We start from the raw sequence: 27,519 nt of genomic DNA, 5'->3' as shown, positions 1-27,519 counted from the left end.
GATATTTTCTTCGGCGGCTCCGTGCTGCTGTTTGCAGATGTTGGTAAGAACCATCATGATGTCACCACACCATCCTGATTCCTCCGCCGTCCCAACTTCTCCAACTCAAACACATCACTCAGCGCTGATTTCCTGCTGCTACACACACCATCACACACCACGAAGCGTCCAATCGTTTCTTTTACTGACTCACACAGGGAATCGGCGCAGAGCACCATGAGTTACCAAGATTTATTTACATTATACAATTATTCATCATTAAGTAAATAGAAACATCGATTATATTACAATATTTAAAGCAAACATTGTTATGATCTCTGAACTGTGTGCAAAATGTATTTTCTTTTTACATTTCCCCTCTTTGCTACCTTATCTACTCGTGTCCAGTTTCCTGATGTTCTGTCCGAGGAGAGCCACAGACTATCACACGCCACTCCAAAATGCATCCAGTCGCAGCTTATCTCACAGAATTATCACCATATCACAGACAGAGCGTCAACCTTCAACCTCCCTCCCTCAGACACAACAAATCGTTTGTATGTGGATGCCCCATGACTTATAAAGGATAGTGGATGAGAGCGCTGTGCCAACCGAGCAGCCACAAACCTCATACTTCCTCCTGAAAAATACAAACCAAACAAACCACAGCCGGCGAAATCTGTTGGAGTTATTATATTTTAACTGTATAAGATAAAATATATAAATACATAATAATGATTAATAAAAGCAACAAAGAGAAAAAGAAAATCATCTTCCTTTAGCACGAAACTTACATCTGCAACACAGGATCAGAATAATTTATAATGTGATTATTAATCCGTCTCTGCTCGTTACCTGCTGATGACATGCTGATTCTCATAATTACTCCAATCATGAACCATCAGACCCGGCGTTCACACTAGCATGAAACAAAGTGTGCAGCACAGAGCCGAGATTCTCCTGATAGAGACGACCAACATTTTAACTGGGTGCATCATTTTTTTAAAAGAACAAAAGTAAAAACGGCAGGTAGTGTAATCCCTAATCTGTTCCTGTACACGGTGTTCAGTCTGCAGAAGGAAATCTGATTACTACTTCTAATCTACACTGTAAATTACGAGTGACTTTTGCTGGGGTAGTCAGGCTGGTTTCTACAATAACGCTGGCATGTTAGCTTCTACCAACATGTAGTGTGTTTTACCCAAGGAGTAGTCAAGGTTATAAACATCATTAGTTTGTCATTTCAATTCATTTCCATCAACCGGGAACATTATCAGGAATGTGGGTTTGCGCCGTAAGGTGCACCTGGTCCCATAGAATTAAGCATTAAAGCATTTACTGGACCTCATGATTGTGGACGCTGCACCGTACTTCACAGCTGCAACAAAATATTGTGGATTGAAAACATCCTTAGATCCTTAGAACGTAAATCTGGTAGAAACTGCTCAGGGATCCACGTTTTGTGTATTTTACACCATGTGTGTTTTGTACATGTTTTTACTGGTGAATTTTTGTTGTGACCGGGTCATAGAGGTGTGGGTACTTTTGGGGGCAGAGGTACTTTTGGGGTATTTAGTAAGGACTGAGCCTCCACTTGTACCCCATGTTTACTGATGCCGTTTATCCATCATGTTTGTGACTGATGCTCCTGCAGTTCTGACACTGACTGTACAGATCTCCATCAGACCTGCTAGTGTGAACACGGGGTCAGAACGTGTCTGATATTCTGTCGTATTATGAGATCAGAAGCCTCAGCGACACTCTCCCACAGTGTTCCAGAGTTTGTATTCATGTGCTGGATCAGAACTGAGCCTCAAATATAATAAACAACCGAGCAGAACTAAAACTAGACGTGAATCCCGAAGCCCTGATAAAAACCCCTGAAGGAAGAGTCCGAACTGAACGATGATTGGCTGAGTGAGGCGCTACAGTAAAGCCTGTTGATTATGCTGTAGCGCCACCCGGTGGTCTGTGTGCTGTTTCCCACTGTGAGCAGGTCATCCACCCGTGGATCCACTGATGCTCACTGCAGTTTGAAGGCCAGTGTGATGGTGACGATGATGCCACAGATCATCAGGAACGGCAGCCACGTCTTCAGAAATCCAACAAAGCTAAAACAGCACAGAGAGAGAATTCAGCGATCAAACACACATGCTGGTTCAGTCACAAACACACTGTTCGGTTCAGGTGACGCATTAAAATGATTTTATCTGCAGCTAATGAACAGTGATGAAAACGTGTAGCGCGTCTCATCAGAATCTGACGTGCTGCAGCACAGATCACACCAATAATACAATTATAAAAATACATGAACTTCAGAGAATCTTAATGAAATGATTTTTGATACCAAACAGAAGAATGTAAACACACCCAGCATTCGGTTTCTAATCACACGATCACACAATTCTGATCAAACGTTTAGCATGTAAAGCCAATACGGAGCTTTTTTATTTTCCCAGAATGCCACATTCTCTGCACTAGGTACATCCCGCTCACCTGGGCTACGGATATATCCGTTTGGCAAATGTAGCCTAGTGGTTAAGGTACTGGACTTGTAATCAAAAGGTCACTGGTTCAAGCCCCGCCACTGCCAGGTTGCCACTGTTGGGCCCTTAAGCAAGGCCCTTAACCCTCAATTGCTCAGAATGTATACTGTAACTGTAATGTTTTTTACTTTGAATAAACTCTTCCGCTAAATGACAAAAATGTAAACGTAAATAAATGTAAATTCATCTCAGTCATTAAGGCTAAAGTATAAAGAATATGGAAATGATGTCTGAATTATTTAGCTCCGTTATGACTGTGATTCTGTCGTGTGTGCAGAATTTAGGAGAGAATGGAGGTAGTACCACAGGCTCAGGTGTTCACACTTACACCAGGTAAAACAGTGGCACAAATCAGCTGCAGTTTCACTCTTAACCAGCAGATGGAGCCAAACATCCACATTTCAGTCAGAACTCTAACCTGAGAGACACGAGCCATCATTTTATCTTTTATTACGTTTAATTACTGTTTTATTCATTTTTCTAACCTGGTTTTGACTTTTGTAGTTCTAACAAACAGTTTATAAATTTCCTGATATATTTTCAGTATGTTTATGGCTGTATAAACCGTGACTTTGCTGGTATTACGTGTGTCGATGATATGTGGAGCAGTCGTTTCTTACCTGACGTGTTTACTGTAGATGAAGGACAGTAAGCACAGGTTCACCATGTTCCACGATGTACTGTTATCATAGTGCATCAGATTCAGAGCCATGGCCACATGAGAGTGACAGTTATCACAACACAGGTTGTGCTGCAGGAGAAACAAACAAAACACCAGCTCATAATTACTCTAGAAATAATCGTTATTATTAATAATAATCATCAGGTTCCTACGTTTACTTGATCTCAACAATAAAGGTACATTATATATTCATAAACAAATTCTACAAACGTATAAAACTGTAATCTGGTTACAGATAAATATATATAAATAATACAAGGTTTACAATATAAAACCCTGCAACTGTCCTGTTAATATAAAGTTGTAATATATAATCAATAGTTTATCAATAAAGCCACAGAAAGATAAACTGTAGAACGACTCTGACTGTAGGTTACAGTTTTGACGTCTGTCCTACCATTCTGTGCTTGTACTCTTCAGAGGCGTCGTGTACAGCCGTGTCCCAGGCGCTCGCCCCTCCACCGTACACTTTATTCTTATCTAACCTCCAGTACCTGAGAGCAGCACAGACAGACAGTTCCGGTCAGGGTTCTAATCCAACCCCACTGTTCCATGTTTTATCACTTTAGATCAGCTTCACTTACTTTGTGGGTTTTCCAAACGCCATGTTATCCTCCTGTAGAGAGAAACATGAGAAAATCTCAGCGTGATCAGAAGCATCCGAGCGCCCGGCAACAGAAAAACTACAGGACTGAAGGCTGAGCACTTACAGAGACAAAATATGGACCGGCGAAGTCTCGGATGACTCCTGTAGAGGTGCAGATTCCCATGTGACCGATAAAGGGGAGAAACCACCTGCACAAAGAAGCCAAACATCCAAAATCTACAGCTGATATAAAATATATCCATCATTAGAGCTACAGAGCAGCAGATTCACTCCTATTTCTGTTCATTTAAACAATTCATCAGATTTAAAGTGGTGTCCTAAAACATTCAGAAATATTTCTTAACATCATGACCACCCCTGCTAAATCTACATGCTAACACAGATTCTGTAGCCCCGGTGCGTGTGAGGGATCTATCAGATGTGGATCTGATGGAGGTTCCTCGTAGTTCACATGTTGAACGCAGCAGATCTGATCAGCATAAAGACCTGATGGACTTTCAGGATCAGGACCAGATTGTTATGATCTAAACCTAACTACATGGAGTGTTCCAGGCGGGCGTGGTGAGTCCCCTTACAGCAGTCCGAGCAGGGACGAGCCACCAACCGCCGACAGGTTGTTGGGCGACCAGGACTCATCAGAGAAAGAAAGTAAACAAACACAAAACACTAACATGAGCAGACAAGTACATCTTGTACATTAGTTTACAGTAGAGGGATGCATTCAGGTGTACACATGGAGCCTGTCTTCACCTGCTTCCTGTTTGTGTATCAATACATCAGTCTGAATATTTCAGTGTCTGAGTGTTTATTCATCTCTCAGTCTGTAAACAGTGATGTGTGTTAGCTTAGCACAGCTACACAATACTTACTAACCTGCTACATAACAAACTGCACATTTATAGAAAAAAAAGAAATATTTTAATAACATTAAAAAAATAACAAATAACATTAAAAAAATAATATTTATATTAGTCTATACCTGTGCACGTGTGTGTGTGTTTACCTTTAGCTAGCACTGAGCTAACAAACACAGCGCGTCTATAGGATTTCGGCTAGCGAGCTAATTAGCGGGCTAGCATCGAACAGATTTAATGTGACTGTAGTAAAGCAGTTTTGATGTAAATGAAGTAATCTCTTACGTGAGAAAGGGGATCGGGGTCCAGACGATACAGAAGGGATATCGGCTCTGCTCACGGTCTATTTTCTCATATCCACCCTGATAATTCTTCATGGTTACAGCGGCAGTTCCGGTTTCCTCAATCACACCGGCCATTACAGTCTACTGACCTCACTCACACACTGCGCATGCGCCATTCATCACCTCTGCTGTCCTCACTTATACAGTGAGCATGCGCCAACGAGCTCCGTCTGCTGTCCTTACTCAAGTACTGCGCATGCGTCACCGACCGACTCACTTTTGAATCAGATTAGAGTTTGAATGTGTTTATGATCATTAAAAATGATGAATTATTTCAGCCACTGTGGAGGAATTTCATCTTCACTCTACTTCATCAGAACTGCTGCTAATCTAACACGATGAGGAGCAAAAGAGGAACATCAGATCCCAAAAAGGAGGAACATCAGATCCCAAAAAGGAGGAACATCAGATCCCAAAAAGGAGGAACATCAGACCTTCAAAAGGGAGGAACATCAGATCCCAAAAAGGAGGAACATCAGACCCCAAAAGAGAGGAACATCAGATCCCAAAAAGGAGGAACATCAGACCTTCAAAAGGGAGGAACATCAGATCCCAAAAAGGAGGAACATCAGACCCCAAAAGAGAGGAACATCAGACCTCAAAAAGGAGGAACATCAGACCCCAAAAGAGAGGAACATCAGACCTCAAAAGGGGAGGAACATCAAATCCCAAAAAGGAGGAACATCAGACCTCAAAAATGAGGAACATCAGACCCCAAAAGTGAGGAACATCAGATCCCCAAAAGGAGAAACATCAGACCTCAAAAATGAGGAACATCAGACCCCAAAAGAGAGGAACATCAGACCTCAAAAAGGAGGAACATCAGATCCCCAAAAGGAGAAACATCAGACCTCAAAAATGAGGAACATCAGACCCCAAAAGAGAGGAACATCAGGCCTCAAAAAGGAGGAACATCAGATCCCAAAATGGAGGAACATCAGACCCCAAAAAAGGAGGAACATCAGACCCCAAAAGAGAGGAACATCAGACCTCAAAAGGGGAGGAACATCAGATCCCAAAAAGGAGTAACATCAGACCTTCAAAATGGAGGAACATCAGATCCCAAAAAGGAGGAACATCAGACCCCAAAAAAAGGAGGAACATCAGACCCCAAAAGAGAGGAACATCAGACCTCAAAAGGGGAGGAACATCAGATCCCAAAAAGGAGGAACATCAGACCTCAAAAATGAGGAACATCAGACCCCAAAAGAGAGGAACATCAGACCTCAAAAAGGAGGAACATCAGACCTCAAAAGGGGAGGAACATCAGATCCCAAAAAGGAGGAACATCAGACCTCAAAAATGAGGAACATCAGACCCCAAAAGAGAGGAACATCAGACCTCAAAAAGGAGGAACATCAGACCCCAAAAGAGAGGAACATCAGGCCTCAAAAAGGAGGAACATCAGATCCCAAAAAGGAGGAACATTAGACCCCATAAATTTGGGCGTGACAGTGGTTAGTCAGAATTTTGTTTCCAGTACAAAATTAAAAACTTAATTGATGTAATCATGATGAAACTGAACTGAAGTATAAATATCAGTATATTATGAAGGTTCTTCTCACCATCAGTAATAAAGTAATGAAGGTTCTTCTCCATCAGTAATGAAGTAATGAAGGTTCTTCTCACCATCAGTAATGAAGTAATGAAGGTTCTTCTCACCATCAGTAATGAAGTAATGAAGGTTCTTCTCACCATCAGTAATGAAGTAATGAAGGTTCTTCTCACCATCAGTAATAAAGTAATGAAGGTTCTTCTCCATCAGTAATGAAGTAATGAAGGTTCTTCTCACCATCAGTAATGAAGTAATGAAGGTTCTTCTCACCATCAGTAATGAAGTAATGAAGGTTCTTCTCACCATCAGTAATAAAGTAATGAAGGTTCTTCTCACCATCAGTAATGAAGTAATGAAGGTTCTTCTCACCATCAGTAATGAAGTAATGAAGGTTCTTCTCACCATCAGTAATGAAGTAATGAAGGTTCTTCTCCATCAGTAATGAAGTAATGAAGGTTCTTCTCACCATCAGTAATGAAGTAATGAAGGTTCTTCTCCATCAGTAATGAAGTAATGAAGGTTCTTCTCACCATCAGTAATGAAGTAATGAAGGTTCTTCTCACCACATTCAGACTCGACTTGTGATACTTTAGTAAAAAAATCCTGAACTTCATCTTTCCTGAATCTTCTAAATGAGTCGGTGCTGAGCGACACTCAGAGCTGGACGCTGGTTTTGGTTTTGGTGTGTGGACGGCGTGACGGTTAATAAAACTCAGTCATTATGCAGCATTTCAGGGCCGGACGCTCCACAGTAACGTGGTGGACGTGATTACAGAGAGTGGAGCTTTAAACCAGTCAAATACCAGTCGTTTACTTTTAAGGAAAATGAATTCTGATCATTACGAGTGTCAAAATGAGGACGAATACGTGTCTGTCAAGGTATTGAACCGGACTGTGGACAAGGGGAAGAAAAACCGGATTGTCCACCCTAAAACTGCTGAACTGCTGCTTTCAGGTCACAGGGTCTGTATTATTTTCTAGTCATTGAATCTCCGCCCTGCTGCAGAACCCAGTTACTCCTCAGCTTCAGCTCACAGACCTTTACAGTGCCAAGTTTCCTCAAGTTTCACTTTTACTAAAATGTTCTAACAATGAAATACTCTTCCAGTAAGATCCAATTAAACTGGATTATCCAGCCTGTGAGAACTTTACTTTTATTATCAACCCTGGAATAAAAAGCTTTAGCTACAGCATGTATTACACCCCCCCCCCCCCCCCCCCCCCCCCCATTACACACAGTTTATAATATATTTTCTTAAATACGGCTCCTCTATCAGCCCTCTGTTTTGGGGTTTTACCTCAATCTTATTAAACTGGTGATCAGTACAATACAGAAGTGTTTCATTAGTTTATAAAGAATCGTTCAGTTCACGTTGCCTGTATGATTATTAGATGACAATGAAATGAAATATGATCTGTACTGTTGTGATTGTGGAGAAGAAACGACTGTAACGATCATATTCCTCTCATCAGCTCTTCATCCCCAAACTGTTTCTGCACTTCTGAACTTGTTCAGGAATAAAAGTGAAACCTTTCAGCCGTTTGGTTTCCCGCTCAGCGTTGCGACATTCAGAAGAAAAACAGCAGCTCTCAGTCCTGACACATTCAGACACGATTTATAAGAATGTGAGGTCGGCAACACCTACACATCCTGGACCTGCCCCGACCTGCTCCTGCACCAGAACTGCACCGGTTCCCACCGAGCATCCGGCGCTGGACACGTGTGCAGAATATCGTCTTTAATGATCAACTGCATTAGGGCTGGGCGATATATCGAGTTTTAAAGATATATCGATATATTTTCATACGCGATATAAGATAAGACAATATCACGTATATCGATATAGATGTTGCGTTGCAGTTAGATCCGACAGTTCGACTTTCTCTTCTCCCAGTTTGTCTCTGCACATGTTCTCCTGCCCCGCCCCCCTCCCTCACTGAACACAACTCCCCCTCCCCCACCACGTGACTCCCCCGCAGGGCATGTTCTAAACAGCTCTAGTGACTATAGAGCTCCGTCTAAAAATGATATTTGCGTTGTTGATCTCTTTGAATCAATAACACTTGCATTGATGTAGATTTGAAAATGACAATACTGAATATAACATTTCAAGAACAAAACTGTTTGATGTTTATCTGAGCTTTGATCTGGTCTGGGTGCGAAGTTTTTTATCGGGCGCAAAACGCTGAGGGGGAGCGAGCGCAGCTACCAGGGGGGGGGGGGATTATAAAATTCATAATTTAGAATTTTATTTCAAAATTATAATGAAAAAACACACAAGAAAAGCAAAAGAGAACTTAATATTTTCACAGTGATTGGGAGGAAAAGTGTTTGTTTCATTCGCGGGACGACGGCAGAGAGCGGCACAATGTGGAGAGAGTCCAGTTAAATCGTACACTGGAACAAATTTCTGTAGTTTTTACAGTATTATTACTGTAAAATGATCAAATTCTTACTGTAGAACCTGTACACAGCATTTTACTGTAGATCTGCAAAGGATCAAGGTCAAGATTCAGGGCTGGGTGAATTCTACAGTATTATTTCTGCTGTGAATCACAATTACGGTAAATTTAAGTGGGATTTTTCCCGTCTTTGGTAATAGTACAGTTTGCATTATATCTAACACAAATACTAGTTTTTTTTTATCACTCAGACAGAAAGACGTCTTTATATCATCAGTAACAGGTACAGAAATTAGAATTACTTGATAATAGTCACCTACTCTTTTAAAACGCTATTAAGACAGAAAGCTCTAGCTCACTTAAATATAGAACTAATCGGCCAGTTGATAAACAACTAGCTAATGGTCTAGCCCACAGGTGTCAAACTCAAGGCCCGCGGGACAGATCCGGCCCGCCGCGTCATTTGAGAGCTTAAACGACTGTATGATTGTTGTGATGGTTCGAGTCGTTACAGAGACGCGCTTATAATTGAATGCGCTCCTGCGCCTTTAAGAGACAACGTGACATCGTAGTCATGGCAACTAACTTTAACCAACTTTAAGAAGCCATGTGACTTTTACGGCAGAAGAACGCGGGGTAGCGCAGTCAGTAACGTAAACAATAATAAATAAATACAGATAATTATATTGCAATATAATACAGAAGCATTGTCTGTAAGTCGTGGCGTTTATATTCTCAGTTGTTAGTAAAGAGTATATATAGTAAGAGTATATCACAGCGTTGTAGTTACAAATTTACCGTAATTAAATACTGTTGTTACCGTTACTGTAGCAATTAGTAACTTTACACAAAATTTTAACTCGTTATTTTACGTTTGGTTAAATCTCATATTGTACCAGATGTAACACTTGACTACAGCTGTGTGCTTTTACTGTATTAAGTTCTTTATTGTTTTTATTGTTTGTATTTTTACTTCATTTTGATGCACACAGTGTATCACACAGCTGGGAAGCAAATAAACCGACTGTATTCTGAAGAGAGCTGTCTGTCTGTCTGTCTGTCTGTCTGTCTGTCTAGCTGAGAAAGGGGGATAAACTATTAGTGAGGGCAGAATGATTGTCTTAAAAATATACTGTAAAATCCTAAATAAACTGCATCTTTCAAAATGCAGGCTGATTTTGTGACCTGCAAAGTGACACATCCTGCCAGTAGATGATGTTACACATATTTACACATGATCCTAAAATGTACAAGAAGATAATTAAGAAAATTAAGCATAAGGAGGAAATGTAATGAAAGTGAAAACAAGTTTGTGCTTCAGGAAGAGAAACCGGTGCGTCTCTTGTGTTATGAGGCCGTGTCTGTGGTAAAGTAGGACAATATAAATGCAGAATTCAGCCTCCAAGAAAAACAGCAGACTGCAATCACAGCAGGATACGTTACAATCGGCCCTTCGAGGGCCACAATAATGCTGATGTGGCCCTCGGTGAAAATGAGTTTGACACCCCTGGTCTAGCCAAAAGTGATACACTAGAGAGCCAGCGTGCATAACATTACCAACATAAGCTATTTGTACATGATATTTTGTTATCTGGTGATATTTAGTTGATAACGCCATCAGTTGAATATATGTAGGAGTAACAGCACTGTTTGTAATGTTTGTGTGTATATGAGGCTGTGCTGTAGCTCCATGTTCTATAGGTGAAACTCATCACTCGTTTTTTTCTAGTTACCCTGAGGCATGTGTAAGTAGCCTCCTGAAGTGGACCAAAGCAAAACAGAGCCCCAAAACAGGTAAGAATTTTAAACAGCACATTTTTAATAGTAGAATGTGTTTATTAATGTGATATCTTTAATGGGAGGTTAGGAATTAACAAAATTGTCATAGTCTCCAGTCTTGTATATAGATTTCTACAGCAGTAACAGTAATTCCTTGTTTTATCTTTACACTCCAGGGAAGAAAACTTCAGCCCAAGATCTGGATTCCAGCAAATGTAAAACAAAGCACTTGAACATTTTTGTTTTTGTTCAGAACAGCTGTGTTTATAAAAATATGAATTTATTTATTTAATTATCTATGTATTTTCAAGAACATGTTTTCAAATGTTGAAATTCAATAAATGATTTTTTGTTACAAATGCAGTGTCTTAATTTTTACAATGTATAGTTATTTTTTGAATATTATTTTAGTGTTAAATGCTGTAATGCCTTTAAAGTAGTCTGATATTTGCTGTAATTAAAAGACTGTGATAACAATTACAGTAAAGTGATTACTGCTGTAATAGGTTACAGTAATGTGAAATTACTGTAAAAAGAGCTACAGTGATTATTACTGTAATAAATATTACAGTATTTTATAGTTACTGTAATTAAATTTGCAGTATGCATACTGTAAAATTTATTACAGCAACTTACCGGCTAATTGCTGCCAGCAAGTTACTGTACATTTCACAGTCTCCTTTTTACAGTGTAGCTTTTAAAAAATCTTACTTAACTGATCATTTGTACAAACATGGGACAGAGTTCATGATTTGTTCTAAAACAAAAGTAGTGTCAAGTACAAACGAGACATTGTTTGAAGATGGGACTGTTAATGATTTCCTAAAAAATGCTACAGAAGTCATAATTTATAAAAATAAATAAATAAAATTGTGTGATTTTGATCAAAATGCTACAAATATGCTCATTCATACAAAACTGTCAGGAACAATATTTACAAAAATATCAGAGATGTGATCGCTCTGACTTTCAAATATTGAAACTGATTGAGTTGAACAGAAATAAATAATGTTACATGTTTAAATATGTCTGTGTTTCCTGCCATGGTAAATCATTGTTAATAATTATTGCAAGAAATAATTAACATGTGATCAGACCGTCTCTTCACATATATGAATATTTATTATTATTATTAATCATAATATTATCATTAAAGGTGAACCATGCAACCTTATGTTATTCAGGAAGTTTGTATCCTACAAGTAGCCCTTTGGCTTACTCAGTACCCTTAAATCAGCCCTCTGTTTCAAAAAGGTTGGTGACTTCTGATTTAATATATGCCAATAGTTTATTTTGGAGGAATTTCTCATGTTCATCTACAGCTGAATGTTGATAAAAGTGCCTGTATAACATTTGGATCATGTAGCTTTGTCTCAGAAGTGTCTTTTTGTTATTAACGTATGGGATGAAAAAATATCGAGATATATATCGTATATCGCCATTCAGCTAAAAAATATCGAGATATGATTTTTGATCCATATCGCCCAGCCCTAAACTGCATCCACCAGAAAAGGTTCAAATCCAGTATAAATGTAGGTTTTCTGACAGGAGAGTGTACTGGTTACCACCTCTCACCCCCACTCCCCTTCCCGTCATGATTCTAATTCATCTCCTTCTGAACATTTCCTGATCATAAACACCAAAAAAGAAGAACTGCTCAGAGGAACCAATGTAACCGACCACCATCCCAAAACCTGCTGCACCTGATTTTAATTTGTTCTCGTGTTCTGGCAAAAATCAAAGTGGCAGAAAAGGTTCTTCAAATTACGACCACAGAAAAACCTCACCTGGTTCCCAGAGGAACCTAAAAAAAACGGATGGTTGATCAACAGACAAGGTCCACTTCTTTGACTCTTGGTGTGGATTATTAAATAATAAAATACTATTACAAAATCTTCTCCACATCAGCTGCAGCGGCTGCAGGTTTTTATACCAACCGAACTAAAGCTTCAGACCAAACGATTAAATGGATGGAATCAGGTGAAGCTTCTGCTCGGTTCACATGGAGAAGATCAGAGAACGTCTCAAAAAGTTCTCAGATTCTACAGATCCTAATACAGGTACAGAGGCACCACGCAACCTCTGAGCCACTAGTCTCGTTCGGCTTGATCCTCCACCCAGAACTCAAGGAAGACAAGCATCAAGAATCTTCTCAATACCAGCACCCAAGTGGAACATCTGAGTCTCTCGCAGTCTTCAAAAGATGATTAAAAACCTTCATCACCTCTTTACTGAACACTTAAACTGACATGTACTTACTTACTAACACTCTTACTTATTTCTTGCTTATAAAAACACTTTGGTTCTAACAGAGTTTTAGTAGATTTGTGTTCTTGAACTGTTTATGGAAGCACTTCTGTAAGTCGCTCTGGATAAGAGCGTCTGCTAAACGCCAAAAATGTCCTGAAATAAAACACAAAGTGAAACAGAAGCACCAGGAAAAAGATTTTAATATGAGAGCAGATTTACAGATTCAGTGATCCAGCACTGATGCAGAAATACCATCATACAAAAACATCATACGTAAAAAATCTAATGAAGATAAAAATCTGTACAGAATTTACACACTCATGCTCCACACACACGCCGCGGTGGTTCCGGAGCGACTGTAAACGTTCCTGTGTGTGGTGAAGAGACCAGGACCAGGATGAAGATGGTTTCTTGTCCCTGGTTCAGCAGAAGCTCCAGACCTCCAGCGTCTGCACCGTGAAGTCGTGGTGAGGTGAGAGAGGAGGATTACAGAAGGTGTCGCAGGAAAACGTCGAGCCACGAAGCAGATCGGCGTCCAACCACAACCCGAACGGCCCCCTGCACAGACACAGCACTCGGCGATCAGGTTCAACCCATTCACAGCGAGAAGGGTCTGGGTTCGATTCCCAGATGAGCAGTCCGGGACTTTTTGATACAAAGACCCCAAACACAAACATAAAGAATCAGTGAACGGACGAGAGGAGGAAAAAATTTCCCCCCGTGTCTGTGTGTGTTTCCTCCGGGCGCTCCGGTTTCCTCCCACAGCACAAAGACATGCAGTCAGTGTGTGTGTTTGTGTGTGTGTGTGTGTTGGGGGGACGACGACTCACCCTCCTCCTCCCAGCTGCAGGGAATCCAGAAATCCTCTCACGAAGTACGAGTTCTCTCCACTCCAGCCGAACATCTAAAATAAAAACACAATCACTGATTAAAATCTAGTCATATGAAATTCCCCACTACTGGTGCAGACCTCCACTCCTGAACAAGGGGACACACGCCCCCTCTGAGACATGTGCAGCACCGACCGCTTATTTTCACCTGCACCAGGAAGGTTCATACGGAGATCTGTATCGCGCACAGAGAGTCACGCTCCATTATCCCCCGTCTCTGTGCAGCGGCATCAATCAGCCAGCAGGGGGGGTAACTGCTGCAGTGATGAGGAATCCCTTCCGCCGGAGTTACACCCTCCTCATAACTGCAGCAGTTACCCCCTCTGCTGGCTGATCGATGCCGCTGCACAGAGACCCTCAAACGAGCCGATCGACGTCCTGACGATATATCGATGTGACGGTGTATCGTGATTATTACAGACTCTCACCCACCTTAAAGTCAGGACTGAAGGAGAACAGGAACGTCTCTCCGGTTCCGTAGCAGCAGTTACTCACTCGGAACGGATCAGAGGAGAAAGCACCGAATACCTGCGGAGTGTAAAAATATATCAATAATTTATAAAAATAAACTAAAAATAGAGTTTTAATTTCATTACTTCATCCACAATCATACAGTGCTGCCTTCATCTGCTCCTGGATTTCTGGTGACAAACAGTCTCTGATTCTGTGTGTGTGTGTGTGTGTGTGTGTGTACCTGGTTGTGTGTGTGTGTACGCCTGTGTGTGTGTACCTGGTTGTGTGTGTCCTTTATCAGCAGCAGTACTGGTTGGTCGATGTCTCCAGTGTTCCTGTACAGAGTTCTCAGACTGGTACCGTGAACCTCTGTGCTGTAGATCAGGTGCCACGCTGAACACTGGAGCCGCGCCGGAATGTTCCGCACTAACTGTGAACACACACACACACACACACACATTAGGATTAAAGTCAGACCAGCTGGACCCTGGAGCTTCAGGTTCCTGCAGCTTCACGGTTGGACTCTTGGGTGTGCTGTTTGTGATCACTCACGTTTTGGGTGTGCTGTTCCCTCAGGATGTGACTGGTGTGTTTCAGGACCGGGGGTGAATCCTCACCCTCACCCTCCTCGTCCTCGGAGACAGAGACACTCGGGGAGCTGCAGACACTCGGAGAACGCTTCGGTTTACACACGGTGACGATCTGCACAGAGAAACCACAGAAAACATCAGCACGCTCACGCACCAGCACATTAGGAATGTACAGGGGGGGGGATTTCCACAGTGCATCCAACCAACCCAGATATGCAAAAGTATGTGGACACCCTCCTGATGAGTGAAATACAGTGTTTTAGTCACGCTCACACAATCAAATCATTCATTCATTCATTAAGTGTCTGTTTTATCACCGCTTTATCCTGGTCAGGGTCCCAGTGGGTCTGATTCACTGGGTGAAAGGCAGTAAACACTGCGGGCAGGTTGCTAGTTCATTACAGAGCAGACACACACACCTAGGATCATTTCTAGTAGTTCCAGTTATCCTGTCTGCATGTCTTTGGACTGTGAAAAGAAACTCACACAGGCACGGGAAGAACATACAAAACTTCACACAGAAAGGACCCGGACTGCTTCCTGCTGTGAGGCGACAGCGCTACACACTGCGCTACCGTTCTGCTGCTCTCTCTCTCTCTCTCTGTGTGTGTGTGTGTGTGTGTGTGTGTGTTGGTCCTGTGATTAACCGGTGTTTCCCGCCTTTCACCCAATGAACCAGACCCACTGCAACCCTGACCAGGATAAAGCAGAAACTGATAGAATGAAACACTGAAACTTATTCGTTTTTTTAATAAATAATAATAAATAATGAATAATAAATATTTTAATTTTTATGTTTAACTTCATGCTAAAATAATTGTGTAAATTCTGTATAATAATTTTACATCTGAACAGCTGGATAAAAAAAATAAAAGTGCATTAATTTATAATGAATTGTTCTTACCTGTACATACGGCTCCTCACAGCCCTTACACACATACAGAATCTTTATGTTCTCCTCCAGACTCTCACCAAGTAACGATCTCCGTTTAAACATCATCTAAACTAATCTAATCTAATCTAATCTAATCTAATCTTTAATAATAATAATAATAATAATAATAATAATAATAATAACAGTAATAATGATGATGATCTGATCTGAGGTCTGTATCTCTGTACCTGTTTGTTCTGTATGAATGGAACACCACAGTCTCGGTGCTTTTATTCAAACACCCACAGGAGTTCCTATTCACCTCCTTTTCTTCCTTTTGTTTCTGGTTTTTTATTGGCTCAGTTCACAGTGAACAGTTGAGATCAGGAAACGAAACTAAACTCCAGTGAAAGTACCAGTTAGAGACCGAGCTGCACTAACACTGATCTACAGTAGAACACTGCATTATTCTAACTCAATAATAATAATAATAATAATATAATCATAAATCATCATTATTATTATTATAATAACTAAAAAAAAGCTCTGGGATGAACCAGAACCTCAACTTATTTTAGCTCAACGGGCACAAATTCCCACACACAGACACACTCCAATGTCATGTAAGAAGCCTGAAAGATCACACAGGTGTCTCTGTTGTAATACCGTCTGTTTGAAACGAGCTCCAAATACTTTTGGTCTCAGGTCGGTCCGAGAGCTTTAGGTCTCAGTGGTGGTTTAAACTGGTGCTGCGACCCTGAGCGCCCGTTTTATTTTATTTAATGAAATATTAAACCGTGATCACAGTCAACAAGGTTTGATTAGAGTTGTGTGTATTTTCACTCTTAAATACAGAATTAAAATGATAAAATGATAGAAATTATTTGCTTGTAAATGCAGCAGTTAGTTTAGATTAGAACAAACACGAGTTTGTTATGTTCTCCTCACCATGGGTTCAGGATGAGAATCTCGCTCAATCTGGAGGAATGTTTCTTTCTCCACCAGTAAGAAGTTCCGTTTCCAGTCTGGACTGGTGTTCATGTGTAGAGACCAGTGATTGAAGAACGTGTACAGGTGATCCATTCTGAGGGGGATCATCCAAAAATAATAATTATTATTAATAATAATAATAAACATAACAGATTACAATAAAACATTATTATTATTATTATTATTATTATTATTATTATTATTATTATTATTATTATTGTATTTCTTATCATTTCAATGTTATTATTATTATTATTAAAATAAGATTCCTTTATTGATCCCATGGTGGGAATTTGAGATTATATATTATTATATAATATTTATGTAATAGTTTATTGTATTATTATTATTATTATTATTATTATTATTATTATTATTATTATTATTCAATTATGTGGTTTTATTTATTATTTTATTTTTTAATTTCATCAGCAGCTCAAAGCAATCCTGAAACCTCCTCATAACCACCTGATCCTCATCATCCACCTTTAATGCTAATGATTAATGTATAATAACAGTAACACTGTAATATTTCTTTATGAATATTTGAATGATTGTAAATGTTCCAGTACTGACGACTCTGACTGAACTCCATAAGTGTCTGTAGTTCAGGAACCTGAATCCTGCAGGTTTAACATCGTCCATCACTACAATCCCACTCCCAGTCCTGCAGTATATCAGTAGAGTAACAGAGGTGACTTACTCGCCCACGCTGTAGGCCACGCCCATGATGATCTGATGAAGAGGAGATGATGAAGACTGAGGATGTCAGAGTCAGATCTTTTATCTGCTGGTTTATGGACGTCCTGATTTTATACACGCCAGGTATAAAACAGCAGCACGTCAAACATTAACCTCCAATCAACGTTTACTCAACCTTTAATAAACATTAACTGATAACTTGCAGATCGAGCAGATCCAGCTAAACGTGAGGCGGATATGCAGTTTCAGGATCGTATCCATCAACAATACACTGGGGGGGTCAAACCGGGGTTCTATATCAACAACTGATGGGAGTTCTGATGGATCCCAACAGTACACGACTCTACTGAGTGGAACATGAGACATATTGAGCATACCTGAACATATGGTGGGGCGTGTCAAACTGCATTTTTACACCACTTCTTTTCACCTGCCAGCCAGAGAGCAGTATCCCGTCAGATATGAAGTTTTGGTTATTATAAAGGTTATAAAGGTTAAACGGCGCGTCTTTCCGGTGGTGGTGAGGACGAAATTGCGTGGGCCGCCATGACTCATCACACCAGGATGTCTCAACTCCCAGACACTGAGTTTTGGGGTTTTAGACGGAGCAGAAAGTGTGTCACCCTGTTCTCAGAAAGAGTCATGATCTAAAAACCACTTTAATTTATCAAACACTCGATTTACTGTCTGGAAAAACATCAGAAATGAGTCAATAAATATCAGCATCGAACCCTGGACTCTGGAGCTGTGTGGCACCGTGCCACCCTTACCTAACAACAAGAGCTAAAGCTACACTCACATGCAGCAGGATGATGAACGAGCTGTGACGACTGCCATCCAGAGCAACGGTAGCTCAGGGTTAAGGTACTAAACTGGTAATCAGAAGGTTACTTGTTCAAGTACGGACCGAGGACGCCCGAGAATAAACTGGACTGTTATCAGGGTTAGATCTGCTACAGGAGACACGAGCCAGAAATGTCAGAGAAAACTGACCCATCTGTGCAGCCAACCATCACAAAGTCATGACACAGCAGTGATGTGATCAGTCATTTAATATTAACTCATTACAGACTTAAAAATAAACCTGCAAAAAAACATAATAGGTTTTGGGTTTAGTTTTTTATTAATGACATTACAGACTGTGTAACACTAAGCCTCTGGGTGCTCTGGTGCTCTGATGTGCCACGCCCCTCTCTCCATGAGCACACTCTGTCTCCTGCCACGCCCCAGCTCATCTGATTGGTTCCCCTGGACTAATTACCTCCAGCTGCCCTTAATTAAACAGGACAGCAGGAAAATACACTTCAGGAACTATTGTGGCTTTGTTGGATTTCTTAACAGCACTCTGTTTGTATCTGTATCTGTAAGCTCTGTTAATGCTCTTGTTAATAGTCATGTTCCTAGTTCTTGTTAATAGTTATGTTCCTAGTTCTTGTTAATAGTTATGTTCCTAGTTCTTGTTAATAGTTATGTTCCTAGCTCATTTAGTCATATTCCTAGCCCGTGTTAGTCATGTTCCTAGTTCTTGTTCATAGTTATGTTATGTTTTAGTTTGTTTAGTCTTAGTTATCTTGTTTAGCCTAAGTTAGTGTATTTAGCCTTAGTTAGCCATTTTGCCTTAGTTAGCTGTGTTTAGTTTTGTTTGGTATTGTATGTTCTGGTTTTGTCTTGTTATTAATAAATATCCTTTGTTTTCTTAAACATCTCTGCGTGTGTGTCTGCCCTTTTGTCTCGTCCTAGACCCCCGTAACAGACTGCACACTATTAAAATGCTAAAATATGAATAAAATATAATAATTATAATAAAAAATATAATAATAATAATAATATAATAATAATAATAATAAAACAATAATAATAAAAAATATAATAATAATAATGATAATAATAATAATAAAACAATAATAATAATAAATATAATAATAATAAATATAATAATAATAATAAATATAATAATAATAAATATAATAATAATAATAAATATAATAATAATAAATTTAATAATAATACAAATAAAAATATGATTATAATAATACAATAATAATAAAATAATAATAAAATAATAATAAAATAATAATAATAATAATAATAATAATAATCAATTAATCATAATAATAAATTAATAATAATAATAAATATAATAATAATAAAACATAAAAATAATAATAAAATATATATAATAATAAAACATAATAATAATAAAACATAATAATAATAATAAATATAATAATAATAAAACATAATAATAATAATTATTATAATATTAATAATAATAAATATAATAATAAATATAATATTAATAATAATAAAAATAAAAATATGATTAATAATAATAATAATAAAAATAATAAAATAATAATAATACAATAATAATACAATAATAATAATAATAATAATAACAATAAATAGTCATATTAATAATTGCTGGATTTTCTGATTTTAATAATAATAATTTGCCTTGTAATGATGATATTTACAGAAAAAATAATTATAAAGTGATAATGTTTGGTTGGTTTTTAAACCGAGATTTTCTTAATGTCTTTATAGAGATCATGCTGGAACAGGAAAGGACCTTCCCTAAACTGTCATAAGCACATCAATCCATTCATATAACTGATTTATTACAGCTATTAGTGACTGATGTTAGTGACTGCAGTGGTCATTATTAGGGGCGTCCTGATACTTTTGTCTGTAGATAGTGAATCTACAACGTCTTCCTGCGCAGCCGTTTCAAACTTCAGTTCCTTGGTTCGTGGTGAAGCAGGTCAGTAATTCTGTCCACTTTAGAATAACATCAGAGCCACAAGCGCGAGCAGTGAATTCTCTGATCCTGTCATTAACGATTTGTTTATAATGTGTCACATGATCAAACAGTCCACATTATTATACTGGATTAATAAAGAACACATATAAAGACTCAGGATTAGATGAATAATTCTATATAAATCAGATTTATGTGTGTGAGCGGTGTGTGTGAGCGATGTGTGTGAGCGGTGTGTTCTGCTCTGATTTCATTATTTTTGTGAACACTCACCAGAAGATCTTAACAGAGAAGCTTCACTTCCTGTGATGCTCAAATTCCACTTACATTTTACCACCAACCACAAAACAGCTCCTGAAACAAGACGACCACACACTGAGCTACGTCATTTACTACCCACACTGTACTTAACTGTACAGAACTATAAACCACATTACCAGTAAAAGTTGGGACGCTTAGTTAAAGGCCTTATAAAGAAGAATGTGTGATGTGTTTTATTCTCTTCAGTCTTTAGATTACATTAGATTCAACTTTATTGTCATTGTGCATAGTACAAGTACAAAGCCAACGAAATGCAGGAGCATCTAACCAGAAGTGCAAGATAGAGATTATTTACATATAATACAGTAAAAAGTGCAGTAGTGACCAGATAAGTAAAGGTGCATATATTAAAAACAATAAACAGGTAATGGTTGTACAGTGTATAGACTACTATATATTTACAAGGTGACTACAAGGGCTAAATGAATGATAATAAATAGATGAGAGTATATAAGTATAGTGGATAATATACAATATATATATAAATACATTATTGTTGTGCTGGTGTGATTAGTGCAGTAGTGCCATGTGCAAATTTGCAAATACTGATATGTAAACATATGAAACACTTAAGAAGTACAGTACAAGAGTTTAGTGTGATCCAGGGTGCAGTGATATTTTAAAGTGTTGTGTTAGAGTTTAGCAGGGTTACAGCCTCAGGAAAAAAGCTCTTCCTGAGTCTGCTGGTGCGAGAGCGGACGCTCCAAGAGAGGCATACTTTTCAAGCATAATTGCCAAAAATTATAACAGACCTAAAGTACTGTTCAGTACAATAAATTCTTTACTTAAATCATCACCCGAAGTTGGAAATGTTCCTTCTTCTAGAGTATGTGAAGAGTTTTTAAACTTTTTTGTGGAAAAAACTGAAACAATTAGGTCTGGCATTACTTACTTGGGTATAGATTCTCCACTTCCACCGCCGTGCCCAGGTATGTTTGAAAAGTTTGAGGCTGTTTCAATCTCCGAATTAACAGATTTGGTGCTGAAAACAAAGCCAACAACCTCCCCACTTGATGTGATGCCCCCACAGATAGTTAGGGAGACATTTGATATATTAGGACCTTTTGTCCTGGATATCATTAATACTTCCCTTGCCACTGGTACTGTTCCAGCATGCTTTAAACATGCTGTAGTTACACCTCTGCTCAAAAAGCATAATCTTGATGCTACAGTGGTTAGTAACTATAGGCCGATTTCTAAATTACCATTCTTGGCTAAATTGCTGGAAAAGGTTGTATATTCTCAGCTTTTACCATTTTTGAGTAGAGATGGTATTTTTGAGATTTTTCAATCTGGCTTTAAGTCTATGCACAGCACTGAATCTGCTCTTCTGAAGGTGACAAATGACTTGCTACTTACTGTTGATGAGGGAAATTGTGCCATCCTCATTTTATTGGACCTTAGTTCTGCTTTTGATACTGTTGACCATGACATACTTGTTGGTCGCCTGGAAAAGTGGGTGGGGTTACAGGGAGAGGCCCTGAATTGGTTCATATCTTATTTTAAGAATAGAACCTTTTCAGTGAATATTAGCAGCTATTTCTCTTCTTCTGCTGATGTCTCTTGTGGTGTTCCACAAGGGTCCATACTAGGGCCCCTCCTTTTTTCTCTCTATATGCTGCCATTGGGTCAAATAATTAGGAAGCACAATGTCAGCTTTCACCTGTATGCTGATGACATACAGCTTTATCTTCCCATTAGACCGAATGACAATGGCTCGTTAACATCTCTTAGCAGTTGTCTTGAGGACATAAAGAGGTGGATGGCTGACAATTTTCTTCAGCTGAATGAAAGCAAGTCAGAGGTTATCGTTTTTGGGGGTCCTCATCACATCAATAGTGTCTCCAATAACCTTGGTCACTTGTCTACATGTGTCAAAACATCTGTGAGAAATCTTGGTGTTATCTTTGACTCTGACCTCCGATTTGATAAACAAATCAACTCTGTGGTAAGGAATAGCTTCTTCCAGCTCAGAAATATTGCGAAGATGAAGCCTTTTCTCTGCTATTCTGACCTGGAAAAAGTTATTCATGCATTCATTTCTGCAAGAATTGACTACTGTAATTCTCTGTATATTGGGATTAGTCAGTCTCTGTTGCGGCGCTTGCAGGTAGTCCAGAATGCAGCAGCAAGGTTACTGACTAATACCAAGAAAAGAAACCATATTACACCAGTCCTTGCCTCACTACATTGGCTGCCTGTTCAGCACAGGATTCATTTTAAAGTGCTTTTATTTGTTTTTAAAGCGCTTAATGGTCAAGCCCCGGCTTATCTCAGTGGTATGCTTTCTCCCGCAACCGCACAGCGATCTTTAAGATCAGCCACTCAGAATTTGTTGACTGTTCCTAGGGCTCGTTTGAAGCTAAAAGGTGATCGTGCATTTGCAGTTTATGCTCCGAGGCTATGGAACACTCTACCTCCTAATATTCGACAAGCACCTTCGGCCGCTGTTTTTAAATCACTCCTAAAAACATACCTTTATAAGCTGGCATTTGAACAGTGAGGAGCTGTGTTAATTTTAATTGTTTAGTCTATTTGTATTTGTTTTATTTTGTCTCTTACTCTGTATTTTTATTTGGTTCTTACTTTTTTAATATAATGTTGTGTTATGTATGCTTATTCGATGTACAGCACTTTGGTCAACGTAAGTTGTTTTAAGAGTGCTTTATAAATAAAATTTACTTACTTACTTACTTACTTCCTGTAACGCCTGCCAGATGGAAGTAAGGAAAAAAGTCCATGGTTGGGATGAGAAACGTCTTTGATAATGTTCCTCGCTTTGCCCACGCACCGTTTGTGATAAATGTTCTGTATGGTGGGTAACTGGGTGCCGGTGATGCGTTGGGCGGTTTTAACCACCCGCTGGAGAGCTTTCCGGTCAGCTGCGGAGCAATTGCCGTACCACACAGAGATGCATGTTGTAAGAATGCTCTCAATGGTACAGCGATAAAAGTCCACAAGTATTCTAGAGCACAAGTGTTCTTTCTTGAGAAAGTAAAGGCGCTGTTGTGCCTTTCTGACCATGACTGATGAGTTGTGGGACCAAGAGAGATCTTCAGAGATGTGGACGCCGAGGAATTTGAAGCTGGGCACCCGCTCTACTACAGCACCGTTGATGCAGATAGGGGCATGTGCCTGACTTGCTGTTCTTCTAAAGTCCACAATAATCTCTATGGTTTTCCCTGTGTTAAGCTCCAGGTTGTTGTCCTCACACCATGCCGCCAGATGCTGAACCTCCTCCTTGTAGGCCGTTTCATCGTTGTCTTTGATTAAGCCTATCACCGTGGTGTCGTCCGCGAACTTGATTACAGAGTTGGAGCCATAAACTGGAACACAGTCGTAGGTGAACAGGGAGTACAAGAGCGGACTCAGCCCACAGCCTTGTGGCACGCCAGTGTTCAGGGTGATGGAGGATGAGTGGAGACTGCCTAATTTTACAGACTGAGGTCTGTTGGTTAGAAAGTCCAGAATCCAGTTACAGAGTGACGTGCTGATGCCGAGCTGACTGAGCTTTGAGATCAGCTTGGATGGATTCACTGTGTTAAATGCTGAAATGAAATCAATGAAGAGCATCCTAACATAAGTGTTTTGGCAGTTCAAGTGGGTCAGTGTAGTGTGAAGTGCAGTGGAGATAGCATCCTCTATTGACCTGTTGCGACGATAATCAAAATTGATGCTGATCTAATGCAGCGGGTAGACTGGCTTTCAGGTGAGAGAAGACTAGTCTTTCGAAGCACTTGGAGATGATGGGAGTGAGAGCAACAGGTCGGAAATCGTTCAGTGCTGAAGCAGTTGAAGGTTTTGGTACTGGCACGATGGTAGCTGTCTTGAAGCTTGTTGGAATCATGGCCGTGGCCAGAGACAGGTTGAAAATGTCTGTAAAGACCCCAGCAAGCTGCGTAGCACAAGTTTTGAGCACGCGTCCAGGTATTCCATCAGGGCCATTCCATCAAATTTATTTGATGTCCAATATTTCACTGATTCAGTCTAGTCTGTAAATAGAAGCAGGTTTAGAATTTGATGCTGTAACAGACTCCAGAAAAGTTGGGACGGAGGTAGAATAAGAGTGAAAAGTTGATGGAATGTTTGAAAGGTTCCACAGTGGCTCACCACCGTGTTCCAAACTTCATCAGAGAATCAATCAGTTCAAATGAGTGTTTCACCATCTACTGTACATAATATTGTGGAAAGATTCAGGGACTCTAAAGAGGCCGTGTAGGGCAAAGAAACCCTCATGATTCAGTGATAAATATCACCACATGGGCTCGGGAGCGCTTCAGAAAATTATTATCAATAAGAAACACAACCTGAAACTCAATCTATACATCAATTCTATACAGAAACACCTCAGAGTTCTCTGCACCTGAGCTCATCTCAGATGGACCAGAGAGTGTGCTGTGGTCAGATGAGTCCACGGTTCAGCTGGTTTCAGGATAAATATGGACGTGGTGTTATCTGTGATAATTCTGACTCTGGTGGACTCTGCAGGTCTGAAGTTCCTCGTTATTCAGTAACTGATGAAGCTGCATCAGCGTCTGATCCTGAACCATTTCGTCACCGTCTGACCTACATCAGCACACAGGCTGCGACACGGGGTCAAGGGTCTTACTCAGCAGTGAGATTAATCATACTCTCCTGCTTTATCTGGTCATTAGAATGAAAAACTGGTTTGTGCTGGTTTATTCTGGTCTGTACTGGTTTGTACTGGTTTATTCTGTATGTGTGAGTGAATAAATCTACTGATTTATTAATCTGATTAATAAAGTTGAATGACATTCCTGAGCTGAACTGGTTTCTCCTGCTGGTTAATCTGTGAGGAATTCTGAGACGAGACTGTCAGGATTAATTCTCTTATGTAATTAAAATTAAATCCTCGTTTTTAACGTTTTAAACTATACAGACAGGAATTCTCTCTCTAGTTTACTGAGGAAAGAGTTTTTATTGTTATTACAGTTAGTAATGAGTAATAGTTTTACCTGATTAATAACACATTAATAACATCAGTTGTACAGCGGTACCTTGTAACTCCGCGCCCTTCGTCTAGACATTCGTACCTTAAACTCGACTTGTGTCGGTTTGTTCAGTGCTCAGCGGAGCAGTAAAATGTCATTAAAGTTTTAATATTAACAATATTTATATCAGACAATTCAGCAGAATCTCACCGTCACATTTCTGCTTTTTTACTTCAAATAAACAAGCATCAAAAATGCACAGTGAACAGCAGCACCGCGACCCAGATCAACCACACAGCAGCATAAAATCATAACTGCTGCTTACCTGAGCTTCTCTTCTTCAAATTCAGACCAAATCTATATCTGTGTGTTGTTCCATTATGAATACAATCCACTTTGGAGACTTTAAAGACCAACATTATAATTTTATATATACAGTGTATCACAAAAGTGAGTACACCCCTCACATTTCTGCAGATATTTAAGTATATCTTTTCATGGGACAACACTGACAAAATGACACTTTGACACAATGAAAAGTAGTCTGTGTGCAGCTTATATAACAGTGTAAATTTATTCTTCCCTCAAAATAACTCAATATACAGCCATTAATGTCTAAACCACCGGCAACAAAAGTGAGTACACCCCTTAGTGAAAGTTCCTGAAGTGTCAATATTTTGTGTGGCCACCATTATTTCCCAGAACTGCCTTAACTCTCCTGGGCATGAAGTTTACCAGAGCTTCACAGGTTGCCACTGGAATGCTTTTCCACTCCTCCATGACGACATCACGGAGCTGGCGGATATTCGAGACTTTGCGCTCCTCCACCTTCCGCTTGAGGATGCCCCAAAGATGTTCTATTGGGTTTAGGTCTGGAGACATGCTTGGCCAGTCCATCACCTTTACCCTCAGCCTCTTCAATAAAGCAGTGGTCGTCTTAGAGGTGTGTTTGGGGTCATTATCATGCTGGAACACTGCCCTGTGACCCAGTTTCTGGAGGGAGGGGATCATGCTCTGCTTCAGTATTCCACAGTACATATTGGAGTTCATGTGTCCCTCAATGAAATGTAACTCCCCAACACCTGCTGCACTCATGCAGCCCCAGACCATGGCATTCCCACCACCATGCTTGACTGTAGGCATGACACACTTATCTTTGTACTCCTCACCTGATTGCCGCCACACATGCTTGAGATCATCTGAACCAAACAAATTAATCTTGGTCTCATCAGACCATAGGACATGGTTCCACTAATCCATGTCCTTTGTTGACATGTCTTCAGCAAACTGTTTGCGGGCTTTCTTGTGTAGAGACTTCAGAAGAGGCTTCCTTCTGGGGTGACAGCCATGCAGACCAATATGATGTAGTGTGCGGCGTATGGTCTGAGCACTGCCAGGCTGACCCCCCACCTTTTCAATCTCTGCAGCAATGCTGACAGCACTCCTGCGCCTATCTTTCAAAGACAGCAGTTGGATGTGACGCTGAGCACGTGCACTCAGCTTCTTTGGACGACCAACGAGGTCTGTTCTGAGTGGACCCTGCTCTTTTAAAACGCTGGATGATCTTGGCCACTGTGCTGCAGCTCAGTTTCAGGGTGTTGGCAGTCTTCTTGTAGCCTTGGCCATCTTCATGTAGCGCAACAATTCGTCTTTTAAGATCCTCAGAGAGTTCTTTGCCATGAGGTGCCATGTTGGAACTTTCAGTGACCAGTATGAGAGAGTGTGAGAGCTGTACTACTAAATTGAACACACCTGCTCCCTATGCACACCTGAGACCTAGTAACACTAACAAGTCACATGACATTTTGGAGGGAAAATGACAAGCAGTGCTCAATTTGGACATTTAGGGGTGTAGTCTCTTAGGGGTGTACTCACTTTTGTTGCCGGTGGTTTAGACATTAATGGCTGTATATTGAGTTATTTTGAGGGAAGAATAAATTTACACTGTTATATAAGCTGCACACAGACTACTTTTCATTGTGTCAAA

At 39.8% G+C, this 27,519-nt stretch overlaps 2 protein-coding genes and 1 long non-coding RNA gene across 3 annotated transcripts; 1 reads left to right on the top strand and 2 right to left on the bottom strand.

The window, feature by feature from the left end:
* Positions 1–217: 217 nt before the first annotated feature.
* tmem222a (transmembrane protein 222a) lies at positions 218–5,086 on the bottom strand. Its single transcript, XM_062986098.1, has 6 exons — positions 4,954–5,086; positions 3,918–4,002; positions 3,792–3,823; positions 3,605–3,701; positions 3,146–3,276; positions 218–2,090 (listed from the first exon to the last, which is right to left on the bottom strand). Exons 1-6 carry the CDS (start codon positions 5,043–5,045, stop codon positions 2,003–2,005), a joined length of 525 nt encoding a protein of 174 aa, XP_062842168.1. The 5' UTR covers positions 5,046–5,086; the 3' UTR covers positions 218–2,002.
* Positions 5,087–7,479: 2,393 nt separating this feature from the next.
* LOC134301406 (uncharacterized) lies at positions 7,480–11,057 on the top strand. Its single transcript, XR_010007448.1, has 3 exons — positions 7,480–7,530; positions 10,700–10,764; positions 10,926–11,057. It is a non-coding gene; the product is annotated as an uncharacterized LOC134301406 (long non-coding RNA).
* Positions 11,058–13,195: 2,138 nt separating this feature from the next.
* Positions 13,196–17,571, bottom strand: LOC134301396 (nuclear receptor coactivator 7). The gene is made up of 7 exons (XM_062986093.1): positions 17,500–17,571; positions 16,755–16,890; positions 14,895–15,044; positions 14,620–14,772; positions 14,322–14,417; positions 13,830–13,903; positions 13,196–13,557 (listed from the first exon to the last, which is right to left on the bottom strand). Exons 1-7 carry the CDS (start codon positions 17,523–17,525, stop codon positions 13,422–13,424), a joined length of 771 nt encoding a protein of 256 aa, XP_062842163.1. The 5' UTR covers positions 17,526–17,571; the 3' UTR covers positions 13,196–13,421.
* Positions 17,572–27,519: the final 9,948 nt, after the last annotated feature.

Source organism: Trichomycterus rosablanca, chromosome 23 (assembly GCF_030014385.1).
Source record: "Trichomycterus rosablanca isolate fTriRos1 chromosome 23, fTriRos1.hap1, whole genome shotgun sequence".
NCBI classification, from domain to species: domain Eukaryota; kingdom Metazoa; phylum Chordata; class Actinopteri; order Siluriformes; family Trichomycteridae; genus Trichomycterus; species Trichomycterus rosablanca.
Note: the sequence above shows the minus strand (reverse complement) of the source record. Positions and strands in the feature narration are given on the sequence as shown.